Source organism: Mustela erminea, chromosome 7, assembly GCF_009829155.1.
Source record: "Mustela erminea isolate mMusErm1 chromosome 7, mMusErm1.Pri, whole genome shotgun sequence".
NCBI classification, from domain to species: Eukaryota; Metazoa; Chordata; class Mammalia; order Carnivora; family Mustelidae; genus Mustela; species Mustela erminea.
Window position 1 is genome coordinate 139,527,457 of NC_045620.1, and position 17,106 is coordinate 139,544,562.

The 17,106-nt window shown below is 44.9% G+C and overlaps 2 protein-coding genes across 11 annotated transcripts in view; both read right to left on the bottom strand.

The window, feature by feature from the left end:
- Window positions 1-6,539, bottom strand: part of DCDC2C (doublecortin domain containing 2C) — an 87,650-nt gene extending 81,111 nt beyond the window's left edge. For 7 of the 8 annotated variants that reach the window (XR_004288083.1, XR_004288082.1, XM_032353416.1 and 4 more), the window contains exon 1: window positions 5,435-5,807. Coding sequence is in view for 6 of the 8 variants with exons in the window: in XM_032353416.1 (XP_032209307.1) it covers window positions 5,435-5,721 (287 nt within the window). In the remaining 2 variants the exon portion in view is untranslated. Of the gene's footprint in view, window positions 1-5,434 lie in introns of all 8 variants that reach the window. The other variant, XM_032353413.1, reaches the window with a different exon arrangement.
- Window positions 6,540-6,648: 109 nt separating this feature from the next.
- Window positions 6,649-17,106, bottom strand: part of LOC116596248 (collectin-11) — a 69,598-nt gene continuing 59,140 nt past the window's right edge. For all 3 annotated transcript variants that reach the window (XM_032353421.1, XM_032353422.1, XM_032353420.1), the window contains 4 exons: window positions 16,789-16,862; window positions 15,358-15,466; window positions 7,663-7,787; window positions 6,649-6,999 (listed from right to left, as the gene is read on the bottom strand). In XM_032353421.1, the coding sequence (XP_032209312.1) occupies window positions 6,793-6,999; window positions 7,663-7,787; window positions 15,358-15,466; window positions 16,789-16,862 (515 nt within the window). In that variant the 3' untranslated portion in view covers window positions 6,649-6,792. The remainder of the gene's footprint in view (window positions 7,000-7,662; window positions 7,788-15,357; window positions 15,467-16,788; window positions 16,863-17,106) is intronic.

Consider the following 17,106-nt stretch of genomic DNA (forward strand, 5'->3'; position numbering starts at 1 on the left):
TCACAGCACCATATTGGCTATGAACTCACCCCATTTTGATGAGGACATAGATCTTCAGCAAGGTCATGTAATTGGCTAAATGCTACTGAGATAGGAAGAGCCAGGATTCACTGCAACCCAGGCCTTCTGTCCCTGAGACCACACTCCCGATATCTGATATCTGGTTCAGCTGCCTCCTTTTCCTGATACCCACTATCCTCAGGATACAAACGGGTGGCAAGGAGACAGAAGTAAAGGTTGGGTGCAGGCGAACTATGATAGTGCGATTTAAAGCTCTTTCATACTGTAAGCAAACATTACATTTGATTTTTGATAATAAGGCAACCAGGAAAAATTCCTGGTATAACTCAAATTCTCTGGAGTTTCCCCCAATCATGGGCACACACACACCATGTCTTGATTTACGTTCTTTTGTGAATATAGTTTTCTCCACAAAAGAAATCGTGAATTCTAGGCTTTACTGGACATTTTTTTGAAGCGTAATTACTAGCCTATAATATTTTGTTTTATAGAAGAAAAACCTATGTTCCTCATCTCTAATTCATCCCAGAAAATGTAGGGTTTGAATAATGATCGGATTCTATACAGACTTGATGGTGTTTGTCTTTTCAATGTACCATTTTGCAGCCATTATTATGAGAAGAGCCCCAGGACAGCTAACACATCATTAGGTTTCACTGCAAAGTTCATTTGCTGGTGGTACAATTAGAAGATTATTTGCTAGAGAAAATTAACTTTAACTGCCCAGTGGCTCAGTAATTACAGAACATACATTCCAACAAGTGCTAGCTTACTGATACCAGCAGAAATCAAGCCAAAAGATTTGTCAGAGCTTTAGTCACCTAAGTCTGGATTCCGATTTCATACTTCATTGATCTAAAAAGTAGTGAAGAAAATGAAATTTAAATGCCTCTCCATGATGAACTTCACAAGCACAGACAGAGTGGATTCAACAACAGCAATTTGTGTATCGCCGTTCTGGAGGCTGGGAGTCTGAGATGAGAGGCCTGTGTGCCTGGGTTCTGGCGAGGGCCCTCGTCCAGGTCCGTGGACGGCTGCCTTCTCGTGTGTCCTCACATGGCAGCAAAGGCATTGAGCTGTCCAGTCCCTTTTACAAGTACACTAATCCTATTCATGACCGGTTCACCTCCCAAAATCCCCACCTCCTAACACCCACACTGGGGATTAGGTTTCAACTTGGGAATTTCGGGAGGACACAATAATTCTGTTTGCAGCTGGTTACAGTGATATATAAATCATGATATAGCATATGGTCAAGCCTGAAAACAATCATCACAAAATCGGACATCTATGAAGGAATGTGTTCTTGTCAGTGAGGCTCGCTGTAGCAAACAGGATTTAGCAGGATTAGCGCTGTCACAAACTTAACCCAAAATGTCAGGGCATTAATTCAATGCCTCTTGGCAACTCAGATGTCAATGGATTAAGATTTTCCTTCAAAAAAAATAGGATGTTTAATTTGCATCTTTGCAGATGCAATTGAGAATTCAGATCACAAGCCAGCTTACTCACAAAATTACACTATCTGGGTGGGTTCCCAAGTCCCACGTTACTACCTGGACCCCGGGTGTCTTTGGGTGAGCAGCCTGCAGAAGATCAGCTCAGCAGCCCTCTCCAACGAGTCTCACCTTTATCTCAGCCCTGCAAGAAGTTCCTCAACTAACATCCACATAAAAGGAGTCACTTACGGTCAAAAGTAAACCAACAAGATTATTCTCTCAACTGAGAAAAAAACAACTAAAATAACAGGAAATAGAAACAGCTTTCCAACACAGGCATCTCAGATGCACAAGGACACTATTTCAGCAAAAGCAAGTGTGAAAGGACATGCAGGACCAAGAAAGTCTAAAGAACGATACACGTGATTTGAAAAAGAATGAGGGGGAATTTTTAGAAATTCAGCATAGAAATACAGCATAAAAATTAGCCAAAAGATCAATGTGAACCAAGTACCTAAAGCCCAAAGAAAAGAGAGAAATTCAGACAAAGAGGAGGACTCCCCGAGGTTCGTGTCGGTGAGACAGGCCAACCCACATCAACTCCAAGGCAGAAAACACAAAAGTGTAAGACAGAGGTATCCTCTAAAGACAAGGGCTGTTGAAAGTTACCACACCAGACTCCAGAGAGTTCAATCAATTGGCTACTTGGACAAATCGCTTACACCACAGTACACTGAAGTTAAAGAAAATACATTCTAAATAGCCAGAATAGATAAAATATTACTTTCAAATAAGTAAATTGTGATAACTGATTTCTCATCAACAACCTCGAAGTTTAAAGACAATAGAAAAACACCTTCCAGGGCCCCCGGAAGGTGCAGTCAGTTATGTATGCAACTCTTGGATTCTGCTCGGATTAGGATCTCAGGGTCATGAGATGGAGCCCCATGCTGGGCTCCGCACTCAGCAGAAAGTGTGCTTGTGATCCTCTCTCTCCTCTGCCCCCCTCCCCCAACTTGTTTTCTCTATCACTCTCTATCTCTCAAATAAATAAAAAAATAAAATCTTCCCCAAATAAAGAAAGGAAAAGGATAAACAGCTTCTGTGGACTGAAGGACCCTGTCATTCAAACAGAATCATCCATCTATAAAAATATACATGAAGAATGAGGGAGAGAAGACTTCCATCCCTGGGGACACTGGACTAAGTAGCTCTGATCAACCTGTCCACTAAAAACTAATAAAATCAGACAAAATGACAACATTTTCTCAAAACATAAGACATCTAACAAAATAATGAGGAATTACCAGGCCAAGGTCCAGGAAATAAAGAAAATCCAAATATGTGAGCCCACTATCTGGGGCCACTGCAGCCCAGGGCTTGCTGCCCACAGACAGATGGCTGAGAGGTTGAACCATGTCTTTGATGGGCTCTGTGGCCAGCAGGCAGAAGCACTTGGCTCAGGGCACCAGCAACGGGGCTCCTTGTGAACTATCCATACTTGTGAACTGGGACCCCAATGGGATCCATCCAGTCATCAAGCCATCTGGGTGGCCCAAATTATCACATATTCTGAAATTGCACTAAGGTGATCATGAACAGTGGATGACGGGTATCTGGCCAAAACACACAAAAAATCAACTTTGGCAAAAGACATTATCACCCTAGGCCTCAAATTATTTCTGCCAATAAGTTTTGAGAGTAATATCCCGCATCCAAAGATAACTAGGCAGATAGAGAGACAAGACAGCATGACAGAAAACCAGGAGGAGCATCAGCCAGGCTCCCTCCCAGATCCCTGGTGCTGGGGAGAGCCAGCTGCTAAGTCACCTATGAAGAGGCTCCCACTGTAGGGGTGAAGCTTCCTGCCCCCCAGTGAAGAGTGAGCCGGGAAGCACCCACCCCAGTCCAGCCTTCCGATGACAGTAGCCACATGCTGACTGCAACCTCACGAGAGTCTCAGAGCCAGAATCACTTGGCTAAGCTGCTCTTGAATTCCTGATCCCAGAAACTGTGATAAAATAAAGCTGTTTTAAGCCAAAAAGCTTGGGGTGATTGGTTATATGGCAGTAGGTAACAAATGCGCCCTTCTAGAGAGAGTCTTACCCATACGCACTTCAGACAAGCCAAAGAATGTTTACAACAGTGTTTCATTTATTCCAGCATAAAATTTAGAACAACCCAAATTAGCCATCAACAGATGGGAGAAGTAAACTGGCATTTTGGTCCATGAAAGAGCACATGACCACAGAGGCCAGTGACCTCCAGCCTCATACTATTGACGGGGATGAAAATCACAGCTTATTATCATGTGGAAAAGCAACCAACAGAAAACCAGAAGTACACAAACATGAGAACATTGAAAAATCTGTCCTTTGAGGATCGATTATCATGGAAAGATGATACAGAAACCAGGCGAGTGGTGTCACCTGTGGGAAAGGATGGGGACGGAATGGCAGGTTTTCAAACACCAGCCGCGTCCTCTCGGGATCCCGAATGTGGCTTAGACAGATTTTTCTTAAACTCTACATAGAATATTGTGTACACTGCTGTATATACAATACATTTCACCATAAAAGAAATGAGTTAGCAACAGTGCCAACACAGGCAGTGTGTCTTTTAAAGGCAGACACAAGAAATAGGTGATCCTGCCACAGGTCAGGAATTCCTGAAGGATAAGGAAGAGCTTCCCCCCCATGCATTTTGTAAAGAAGCCATTTCAGAGGCCCTGCTCCAAAACAGAATCTCTCATAATCGTGACCCCTCTCTCTGTTATGGTGACTTGCTTCTTATCTCCCGTAAACCTGCATCGTAAAGCTCTCACAGCCTCTACAGCACCCGGACTCCACCCCACGGGAAGGGGGGAACACCGGCTATTTGCTGAAGAACTGCAAGGTTGAATTCGGGGTTCCGGAGACACTTGTATAACGACAGTTACTAAGAAAGCTCGGAGAAATTGTAAGAAGCACTGGAGTACTCCTGAGAAGATGAACAGAAGAACTGTGCTGCGTAAGCCCACAAGCAGTAAGACCTCAAAGGGGCTGTGACACCAGTGTCGGGCTTAACAAAAAAGCCTCAAACTGGCATTCTGAGGGGACGCCATCCAATAGGACTCACAAGTTGAATATGGCCACTCCGTTTCCATCAGGATTTGACACACAAGTGTATCTCCCCAGGACAGCTAACATCTCTCCCGCGGGCTGTCTTGACCTCAGCAGACACTGGGGAGGGGGTCTCTTTGCTCTCCGCAGACATTCAGTCTGAGCTGTGGGCCAGCCTTGCTTCATGGGCCAGGATTCTGGAGATGACGCTTACAAGGCCCCAGTCTAGCAGGAGACTCTGCTGGAGACCCACGCATTTCACACCTTAGCAAGTGCGTTCATCCGGGAATGCCCAGCCAGGCATGGCCCAACACGTGAGGAGGGGGGAAACCAGGCAGAGGATGACCCTTATCTGATTCCTGCCTTCCAGCTGCTTCCCCAGTTCTCCCCGCAGGGCTAGCTCCCTCCCTTCCTGCAGATCTTCCGGCCAGGTGGACTTTTCAGACCGGCTTGCCCTCAGGGCCACTGCCCACCCATTCCTCTTTCCAGGCCCTTTCTGACACCCTCTAACACACCTTGGGGGGGGGGGCGCAGGTGGACGCCAGCCCGGCCACAACCAGCAGGAGGGGGCTGTGCGCACAGGGGTGCTGCCCCACTGGTGAGTCACCAGGCACAGAACACGGCTCTGCGCTCGCCTGGTCACCGTGAGAAGGGGCGACAGTGCACGTCCCTCGCTCGCGCTGGCCGGTCACAGGGCAGAGGGTGACAGGTGTGCCTCCCGCACTTGCCGGGTCACATCCCACGGCGGGCAACATTGCACTCCCGCACTCTCCGGGTCACCCCGCACAGAGGGCAGAGGGGGACAGGTGCGCCTCGGGTGGACGGCGCACCTCGAGGGCAGCGGGCCGCACGGGGAGGGGGCACCGCACTCACTCGAGCTTCTTGAAGGGCTCGCGGCCGGCCGCCACGTACTTGCCGCCCGCCCGCAGCGCCTGCAGCTCCAGCACCGGGTGCCCGCACGTCGGCGTGAACAGGCGCCGCACGCCGAAAGGCACCTCCATCCGCTCGGTGAGCTGGTCCAGCAGCGCCTCGAAGGTGGCCACGGGCCGCCGCGGCAGCACGAACCTCCGGCCCACGAAGAACGCGTCCCCGTTGCGGTACACCAGGATGGTCTTGGCGGGCGTGGTGTCCACCAGCACGTGCGGCCCGCGTGTGCCCATGGCCGCGCCGCCCCAGGGCCAACGGACACCGCTCGCTGCCCTCGAGCCGGGGCGCAGCCAGGGAGTGGGCGCGGGACCGCAGTGCGACCCCGGGTCCCTGCGCGCGCTGACGCCAGCCGGCCATTGTGACCGCCTGTGGCCTGCAGCCCAGAGAGGGGCAGGACGATGGCCAGGGGAGGGGAGGCAAGGAGTCGGCGCAGGGGAGCGGCGGGCATCTGAAAGCCTGGACAGGGGAGGGGGCGGAGAGCCAGGACCCGGGAGGAGCCTCCGCGAGCCTAGACAGGTGCAGCGAGCAGAGCTCGGGGAAAGGAAGGGAGACAGCCGCTCTCTGTGATCTACCTCTCTGGCAAGGTGGCAGGAATGGGAGGGTGCTGAGGACCACCCTGCACCAACCACAGCCTTCCCACTGCGCTGGCCGGCCTCCTGTGCAGGACAGGTTGCTGGGATGGGGGTGCGCATCAGGACTGTCTCCACCAACAAAACTCATCAAGGAAGAATTGTATGGAACCATTCAGAGCCTGTGAGAAACTAGATTTCTCCTCACAGCTGGCACACGGCTCCTCACCAGTCTGACCCTCAGAATCCACTTTCATTTGGGGGAGAAAGAACAATTGCAGGGCACGGGCGCCCCTGTGGAAGCTATTCCTTTTCTGGGTAGGGATGGGCCAGTCCTCTTGAGCTGAGACAGTGAATGATTCCTGAAATACATTTTTCCAGTGGTTTTGATGGGCTTAAACTTCTGTTGAAGGCGATAGGCTATGGATATGCAGCCACATCTACAGACGGAAGAGGCGCAGAGTGTGCTACATCAAGATCTCGGAGTGGTTTTGTCAAGTAAGCTTTAGGAGACCACCTGCCTTTCACAGCCTCAGCCAATTTTCACCTACCTCACACTTCACAGCAACCGTAAGGACAGATGCCAGCGTGTGAGAGTGACCACTTTATTAAATAACCAGGAATCCCATTGATCTTGGTAAGATTCATTGCTAGAAGCCTCTTAAGTTTGGGGTGTTAAGAACATTTCAGGAGACGTGTAGGACCGCGTTGACCAGCGCTCGGCCATGCGGGGCGTCAGAGGTTGGCTCGGAAGCCCGCTTTCACGGAGAACCTCATCATGGGTTTCTCACGGGGCCGCAGCAGGCAGATGGAGCTGGGGAAGCCCTTGAGTCGCAGGCGGCCCACGCCACCGTCTGGGGAGATGGTGAGCCTTGCGTGAGTGATGACGTCCTGGAGCTCCAGGGTCAGGCTGTCGAACAAGTGACTGTTGTTGGCGGAGAGCTGAAAGAGAAGCAGGGAGGCACCCTTGTGATAACACAGGGCGAGGCCCATGGAGCCAGCCATCCTGTGGGCTCAACACCCATGAACCGTGATAGGTACTCACTGATAGTGAGTTGCCAGACCACAGAGAAAAGCTAGTTGGGATCACAAGCCTGGGGAACACTGACATGAACACTCAGGTCCATGCTGTCTGTGGTTCTTAATAGTCATTGAAGTAGACACACTGATAAGGAAAGCAAGTGACCTCCCAGAGTTCGTCACCCATAACTCCATGGGAGCAACCTTCACACCCCACTCTGACCCGCAAATGACTATCTTCCTACCGGATGGAAGCGGACACTTCCAGAATGTCTCAGCATCCACTCCACAGAGGACACGCGGTTAGAGGTTTGAATATGCTACTCATCCCTTCTAAAAAGTTAATATACTGCAGAAACATCTCTCATATACATATATACGGAAATACGTATATATTCCTTGCACATGATGATTTAAAACAAAACTTGTTAGAAATGCAAAAGTATGAAGAAATAGAGCATGTGTTTTCATGACAAATGAAATACGTTTTTTAGAAGCTTGTCCGTGTTACTGTTAAACACGGTGCATCTGAGGGATGCGGCCAGGCTGGGGACCAGCCTGCCCAGCTCCCCATGGGTACCATACCTTAGTGACTGGCAGCAGCGGTTTCCACTTATGGCCCGGAAGCTTCCACTTCTGCTTGATCATATCTTCTTCCTCCTGAGTTGTCAGGATACAACCATCCAGCTTACAGCTGTCGGGAGAATTGCCTGTCGGAGCAAACGCAGGGTGACTCTCCATTCTGGGTAGCACTTTGGCTTACAGGGTCTTGGACTTTTTAATCAAATCAAAGACCCAGCAAAGAACAAATTGTTCTCTCTGAACAGAAGCTAAAAGTGTGATGTATGTGGGAGAAGGAATGCACCCAGTAGTGATGGTGTTGGATTGCCCGATGAATTTAGGTGTGTGTTTTTCAGAGGAATCAAAATCAACCTGACATCATGAGGCCAGCATGAGTTGGCTGGCATGTTGGAGTTTGGACGTACAGCATTTTACTTGTAAAGGTAAAGATATCTGATAAGCCTTTATCAGGAAGAACAAATCATTCTCTCTGAACAGAAGCAAATGCAGCTAAGTACTTGCACAGGGTTGTGTGGCTCATCTGAAGCTCTCATGAAGCTGAAGATACTTTCCCTATGGCATCATATTTCTTCGCATGAGGCACAGAGAAAGACAGAGCTAAGTTAACCAGTCAGTGAGCAGCACCCACCCAAGTGCTGTATTCCAGGGGTGCTGACTGCTCCCCAGGTGAGACACGAGGTCCCAAGTCTCTCTCCTCTCTGCAGTTCATCAGGGCTGTGCCCAGTGGAGTTGCAGGGCCATGCTCTTTGTGGGGAGAACGTTTTAGGGAGTCCCCTAAGACTTTAAGATCAGCAGAGGAGGGTTTGCTGATCAAGAACCTGACAGAAGGAGCATCTTGGTGGCTCAGTTGGTTAAGCATCTGCTTTCAGATCAGATCTTGATCCCACAGTCCTGGCATTGAGCCCCATTTCAGGCTCCCTGCTCAGCAAGGAGCCTACTACTCCCTCTCCCTCTGCCTGCCTCATCCTCTGCTTGTGCACTCTCTCTTTCTCAAATAAAAAAAAAAAAAAAGAATGACAGGAAAAAGAAGAATGCATTATTCTCATGCCCCCTGCAGCTCATCTCTTAAAACAGTGATCTCCGTGGTGGGTGAGCACACCCCTGGGTGCACACAGAAACCCAACAGATGCAGGAGGAGAACATTAAACCCACTATTTCTGATTGCATTCCTTTAATATGTATACACATGCACATGTGTATTAGGTTTTGTGTATTTGAGATGACAGCTGGATCCTGACATGCCCCACACCCCAGGGCTACCGTCAAATTGTGATGCACAGAACCTAGACAGCAAACAACAGCAAGTTCCTGATGGAATAGTCCAGGCACCCTGGTTACATGGGTTACTGTTACCTGGTTTTAACTAAACTATCATTCACAGAATTAATAAGTGATTTTAAACTATTCATGCAGACACCCATGGATTAAAGATACCATCAGAAATGCAAGCACCTATAAACCAGGAGAAAAGAGTACAGCTGACATCACCACTGACCCAGGATGAGCTCTTCATCAGCTATGGTATTTACCCCAAAGATACAGATGTAGTGAAAAGGGGCACCCGCACCCCAGTGTTCATAGCAGCAATGTCCACAATAAACAAACTGTGAAAGGAGCCGAGATGTCCTTCAACAAATGATTGGATAAAGAAGATGTAGTCCATATATACAATGGAATATTACTCAACGTTCAGAAAGAATGAATACCTAATTTTGTATCAACATGGATAGAACTGGAGGGGATTATGCTAAGTGTAAGAAGTCAAGCAGAGAGAGTCAATGATGTGTGGATACACTCATGTGTATGTGTCAATTACACTCATGTGTGGAACATAAGGAATAGCATGGAGAACCACAGATGAAGGGAGAGAAAACTGAAGGGGGGGTGGGGAATCAGAGAGAGAGACAAACCATGAGAGACTCTGGACACTGGGAAACAAACTAAAGTTTATAGAAGGGAGGGAGGTGGGAGGATGGGGTAGCTGGGAGATGGTTATTAAGGAGGGCACATGTGGTGATGAGCACTGGGTGTTATAAGCAACTAATGAATCATGGAACACTACATCAAAAATTAATGATGTACCATATGTTGGTTAACTGAATATAATAAAAAGAATAAAACTAAAGAAAGAAAGTAAGAAGAAAGAAAAGAAAAGTGAAAACAGTGACCCAATAATCAGATCTAAAATAGTTTTCCAAAAATAGGTCACAATGATAAATACTTCTTTAAATAATTCACTTAAGTCCACTACCGCTGAAGAAGAGCTCCACTTTAAATATATATTGTGTCTTTCATGGGGTATCACAATGGGTTAAAAAAGAAAAACCATTGATATACTGTCTGCAAGAAACTCATTTTAGACCCAAAGACACCTCCAGATTTAAAGTGAGGGGGTGGAAAACAATCTACCATGCTAATGGACATCAAAAGAAAGCTGGACTGGCAATCCTTATATCAGACAAATTCTATATTAAACCAAAGACTATGATAAGAGATAAGGACTCCATATCATACTTAAAGGTCTGTCCAACAAGACCACCTAACAATTTTAAATATCCATGCCACTAACATGGGAGCAGACAATTATATAAACCAACAAATAACAAAAGCAAAGGAACACATCAACAGTAATACAATAACAGTAGGTGACTTTAACACCCCCCTCACTGAAATGGACAGGTCATCTAAGCAAAAGGTTAACAAGGAAATAAAGGCCTTAAATGACACACTGGACCAGATGGACATCACAGATATCTTCAGAACATTCCATCCCAAAGCAACAGAATACACATTCTTCTCTAGTGCACATGGAACATTCTCCGGAATGGATCACATCTTGGGTCACAAATAAGGTCTCAACTGGTATCAAAAGACTGGGATCAGGGGCGCCTGGGTGGCTTAGTGGGTTAAGCCTCTGCCTTTGGCTCAGGTCAGGATCTCAGGGTCCTGGGATCGGGCCCCACATCGGGCTCTCTGCTCAGCAGGGAGCCTGCTTCCCTCTCTCTCCCTCTGCCTGCCTCTCTGCCTGCTTGTGATCTCTGTCTCTCTGTCAAATAAATGAATAAAATCTTAAAAAAAAAAAAGACTGGGATCATTCCCTGCATATTTTCAGATCACAATGCTCTGAAGCTAGAACTCAATCACAAGAGGAAAGTTGGAAAGAACTCAAATTATCTGGAGGCCAAAGAACATCCTACTAAAGAATGAATGGGTCAACCAGGAAATTAAAAAGAAGAATTTCTTAAAATCACAGAAACAAATAAAAATGAAAACACAACTGTTTGAAATCTTTGGGACACAGCAAAGCTGGTCCTTAGAGGAAAATATATACAAATACAAGTCTTTCTCAAGAAACAAGAAAGGTCTCAAATACACAACCAACCCTTCACCTAAAGGAGCTGGAGAAAGAACAGCAAAGAAAGCCTAAACCCAGCAGGAGATGAGAAATTATAAAGATAAGAGCAGAAATCAATGAAATACAAACCCAAAGGACAGTACAACAGATCAACAAAACTAGGAGCTGGTTCTTTGAAAGAATAAGATTGATAAACCCTTGGCCAGACTTCTCAAAAAGAAGAGAGAATGGACCCAAATCAATAAAATCATGAATGAAAGGGGAGAGATCACAACCAACCCCAAAGATATACAAGTCATTATAAGAACACATTATGAGCAACTATACATCATACAATTTGACAATCTGAAAGAAATGGATTCATTCCTAGAGATGTATAAACTACCAAAACTGAACCAGGAAGAAATAGAAAACCTGAACAGACCCATAACCAGTAAGGAGATTGAAGCAGTTATTCAAAACTCTCCCCAAAAAACAAGAGCCCAGGGCCAGACAACTTCCCAGGGGAATTCTACCAAACATTAAAAGAAGAATTAATACCTATACTCCTGAAACTGTTCCCAAAAAATAGAAATGGAAGGAAAACTTCCAAACTCATTTTATATGGCCAGCACTACCTTGATCCCAAAACCAGACAAAGACCCCATCAAAAAGGAGAATTACAGATCAATATCCCTGATGAGCATGGATGCAAAAATTCTAACAAAAATTCTAGCCAGGGGCGCCTGGGTGGCTCAGTGGGTTAAAGCCGCTGCCTTCGGCTCAGGTCATGATCTCAGGGTCCTGGGATCGAGTCCCACATCGGGGTCTCTGCTCAGCAGGGAGCCTGCTTCTCTCTCTCTCTCTCTCTTTCTCTCTCTCTCTGCCTGCCTCTCTGCCTACTTGTGATCTCTGCCTGTCAAATAAATAAATAAAATCTTTTAAAAAAAAAAAATTCTAGCCAATAGGATCCAACAGTACATTAAAAGGATTATTCACCAGGACTAAGTGGGATTTACTACAGGGCTCCAAGTTTGGTTCAAGATCCACAAATCAATCAATGTGATACATTAATAAAACAAAGAACAAGAATCGTAGAATACTCTCAACAGATGTTGAAAAAGCATTTGACAAAATACGGTATCCTTTCTTGATCAAAATTCTTCACAGTGTATGGATAGAGAGTAAATACCTCAATGCCCTCAAAACCATCTATGAAAAACCCACAGCAAGTATCATTCTTAATGGGGAAAAACTGAGAGCTTTTCCCCTAAGGTCAGGAACACAGCAGGACTGTCCACTATCACCACTGCTATTCAACATAGTACTAGAAGTCCTAGCCTCAGCAATCAGACAACAAAAAGAAATAAAAGGCATCTGAATTGGCAAAGAAGTCATCAAAATCTCACCCTTTGCACATATGATACTTTATGTGGAAAACCCAAAAGACTCCACTCCAAAACTGTTAGAACTCATACAGGAGTTCAGTAAAGTGTCAGGAAATAGAATCAATGCACAGAAATCAGTTGTATTTCTATACACCAACAGCAAGACAGAAGAAAGAGAAAATAAGGAGTCTATCCCATTTACAATTGCACCCAAAACAATAAGATACCTAGGAATAAACCTAACCAAAGAGGCAAAGAATCTTCACTCAGAAAACTATAAAGTACTCATGAAAGAAATCAAGACACAAAGAAATGGAAAAGCATTCCATCCTTATGACTTGGAAGAAGAAACATTGTTAAAATGTCATGCTACCTAAAGCAATCTACACATTTTATGCAATCCCTATCAAAATACCATCAAGTTTTTTCAAAGAAATGGAACAATAATCCTAAAATTTATATGAAATGAGAAAAGACCCCAAAAAGCCAGAAGAATGTGTTTTTTTATGTTTTTTTTTAATTTTTTAAATTTCTTTTCAGAGTTCCAAAACTCATTGTTTATGAATCACACCCAGTGCTCCATGCAATACGTGCCCTCCATAATACCCACCAGCAGGCTCACCCAGCCTCCCACCCTCTCTCCTCCAAAACCTTCAGTTTGTTTCTCAGAGTCCACAGTCTCTCATAGATCATTTCCCCCTCCAGTTTCCCCCCACTCACTTCTCCTCTCCATATCCCCATGTCCAGAAGAATGTTTAAAAAGAAAACCAAATTTGGTGGGTGGCATCACAATTCCAGACTTCAGCTCTATTACAAAGCTGTAATCATCAAGACAGTATGGTACTGGCATAAAAAAAAAAAAAAGACACATAGATAAAAGGAACCGAATAGAGAGTCCAGAAATGGACCCTCAACTCTAGGGTCAACTAACCCTTGACAAAGCAGGAAAAAATGTCCAATGGGAATAAAAAAGTCTCTTCAATGAATGGTGTTGGGAAAATTGGACAGCCACAGGCAGAAGAATGAAACTGGACCAGTTCCTTACACCACACATAAAAATAGACTCAAAATGGATAAAGGACCTCCATGTGAGACAGTAATCCATCAAAATCGTTGAGAGAACACAAGCATCAACCTCTTTGATCTCACCCACAGCAATTTCTTCCTAGAAACATCGCCAACGGCAAGGGAAGCAAGGTCAATAATGACTATTGGGACTTCATCAAGATTAGAAGCTTTTGTACAGCAAAGGAAACAGTCAACAAAACCAAAAGACAACTGACAGAATGGGAGAAGATATTTGCAAATGACATATCAGATAAAGGGCTAGTATCCAAAATCTATAAAGAACTTACTCAACATCCAAAGAACAAATAATCCAATCAAGAAATGGGCAGAAGACATGAACAGACATTTCTGCAAAGGAGACATCCAAATGGCCAAAAGACACATGAAAAAGTGCTCCACATCACTCGGCATCAGGGAAATACAAATCAAAACCACAATGAGATACCACCTCACAACAGTCAGAATGACTAAAATTAACAAGTCAGGAAAAAAGAGATGTTGGTTAGGATGTGGAGAAAGGGGAACCTTCCTACACTGTTGGTGGGAATGCAAGCTGGTGCCGCCACTCTGGAAAACAGTATGGAGGTTCCACAAAAAGTTGAAGATAGAGCTACCCTATAAGTCAGCAATTGCACTACTGGGTATTTACCCTAAAGATACAAATGTAGTGATACAAAGGGGCATGTGCACCAAAATGTTTACAGCAGCAATGCCCATAATAGCCAAACTATGGAAAGAGTCTAGATGTCCATCAACAGATGAATGGATAAAGAAGATGTGGTATATATATATACAATGGAATACTATGCAGTCATCAAAAAATGAAATCTTGCCATTTGCAACAACATGGATGGAACCTGAGAGTATTATGCTAAACGAAATATGTCAGTCAGAGAAAGACAGCCATCATACGGTCTCACTGATATGGGGAATTTGAGAAACAAGACAGAAGATCATGGGGGTAGAGAGGGAAAATGAAACAAGGTGAAACCAGAGAGGGAGACAAACCATAACAGACTCTTAATCTCAGGAAACAACCTGAGGGTTGCTGGCGGGGGGGTGGGAATGGGGTGGCTGGGTGATGGACATTGAGGAGGGTGTGTGCTATGGTGAGTGCTGTGAACTGTGTAAGCCTGACAATTCACAGCCCTGTACCCCTAAAATGAATAACACATTATATGTTAATAAAAAAGAAAAAAGTATATTTATGTGTGTGTGTATGTGTGTCTTGGTGTGGTTACTGAGTAAAGTCACAATGATTCCCAAGAAGTTTAAACATTAAGGCATCCAAAATACAAGGATAAACTGCCACCATTAACTGACAACTAAACAATCACAATACCCCCAATCCAATATGTATGAAAATTTCACCCAACAGTTATAAAAGTTTAATATCTGCTTTTGAACTTTGCCAATTTAATGACACATATATACTTTCATAAGAAAGTAGATTTTGAATACCAAGGGTGCTTGTGCAATTTTTTTTTAATGGAAGAGCATGGTTTTGAAAATGTGTAGCCCCTTGTCTTAAAAGTACAGTGTGGAGCAGAAATGGTCACCCCAACCAATATGCTTTGTCCCCCTTCCCCCAAAATAAGAAGATGCCATCCAGTTCTTGTCATGTCCTAACCAAGGTTATCTCAGTCTTTCCAAGAGAGATCCAGGCCCCAGTAATAAAGGGTCTTCACAAAATCTCGTCCAACTTTGGGGGTCATCCAGTTCAACTCTGACATTTTATAGAGATGAAAAGTAGGGCACCAAGAGTCAAAGGAAGTTGCTCAAAACCACACATCAAGTGAGGGTAAAAGCTGATTCCAAGTCACTGTCCTGAGCCCCACTCCCACAGGACCACATTATCTCTACAACCAGCATCGGGTCATATGCCTTCCCTGTCGACAGCACACTTACCTTTAAAATGTGTTGTATCGATTTCTATTTGCGTTATTACGCCAGGGTGTGCCAATCGGAAAACTGCCCATTCACAGCCCGGAACAAGGAGAGTGCCGTTCTCGTCGTTCTGGAACCCAAAAGGGAGAAGAGAGATAAGCCAGCTTGGTGCCATTTGAGAAACTAATTCTGGAACCAGCAAGTGAAAAATGTTGACATGTACGTAGGATATTTCTTTTATCTCTTACTGTAAAAGAGTGTTTCCTAGACCCTGATATGTAAATTACTTTCTGTGTTAATTGCCCCTTTGCCTATTATTCCTTAAATGCCTCATGTGGACTCAAGAGTTTAATGGGCAATGGGTAAGTTTTTATAAATTTCTTACATGACTTTCTATGTCAGTTGTAAACTCATGTAGAAGGGTCTGTGTCTAACCATGCCCCCGGATCCTCTAATAAATTTGTTTCGACCTTTCAGTGAAATTATGTTCTTGGTCAAATCCATACCAATATATGATCTGCCTCCAAACCTTAGTTTCTGACAACAGCCTTATGTTCATTTTCACTGGAAGCATTGATTGACATGGAAACTGACCCAAGAAAGGGGGTTTACAAGTAAGTTTTAACACAGAGAAAGGTGTTTTGTTTGCTTTTGTTTTGACTTTCGCATCTCACATTAGTCACTGGCCAAAATGTTTAACAGCTGAGCCATCTCTAGGGTCCCAGATCCATCCCACAGCCACACGTCCCTGTCCCTAATCTCATTCAGGGACACGCAGATACCAAAAATGATTAAACTACTATTTTCTTCTCCAGGTCAACCAAAGAGTTTATCAGTGGGTTTTCTATCATTAAATTGTAGATCCTCACTTCTTTATTAAACAAATGGGGTTGGGGGATGCCTGGGCGGCTCAGTCTGTCAAGCATCCAACTGTTGATTTTAGCCTAGGTGGTGATCTCAGGGTTGTGAGATTGAGCCACTGAGGGCTCCATGCTCAGTGGGGAGACTGCTTAAGGATTCTTTCTCCCCCTCTCCCTCTGCCCTCCCCACATGCTCACTCTAGCTCTTTCTCACTCTAAAATAAATAAACAGGGGTGCCTGGGTGACTCAGTGGGTTAAGCATCTGCCTTTGGCTCAGGTCATGAACTCAGGGTCCTGGGATCGAGCCCCTCCTCAGGCGAGACGAAGTCTGCTTCTCCCTCTCCCTCAGCCCCTTCTCATGCTCGCTCTCTCTCTTTAATAAATAAATAAAATCTTTTTAAAATTTTAAAAATAAAAAAAATTGGACAGTGATGCAACAGGACAGGATGTGATTGTGACAGCGGGGAATCTGGAAAACACGGAGAACTACTTCTGGAACATTGCCTGAGGGGTTTCTGAAATAAGCATTTCCTTGAGGTAAGTTAAAACAAGATCTAGAAAACTTCACTGTGGCTGTTTGGGACTTCTTACTTCTAATACTGGAGGCCTGTCCAGCCTTCTCGCCGTCTCCCAGCCATCTGCCATGGACCTGGGCTTGCCAACTCCTGCCAAGAATGACATGGTTTAATGGGAATGTCACAGGATTTTATCTTAAATGTGAGAATGAATGCATTGGCATCATTAAATCACAGACTTCATGGTCCTGAGCATCACTACACAAACCATTTTCATTCAGCTTAATGTTTTGGTAAATTTGCATACAGCCAGAGGGTTGTAAGTTTTACTTTTCCCTTTAAGCCAAAATTAAGAAGGAAAATTGCTATTGATTTACTTCATATCATAAAGGCA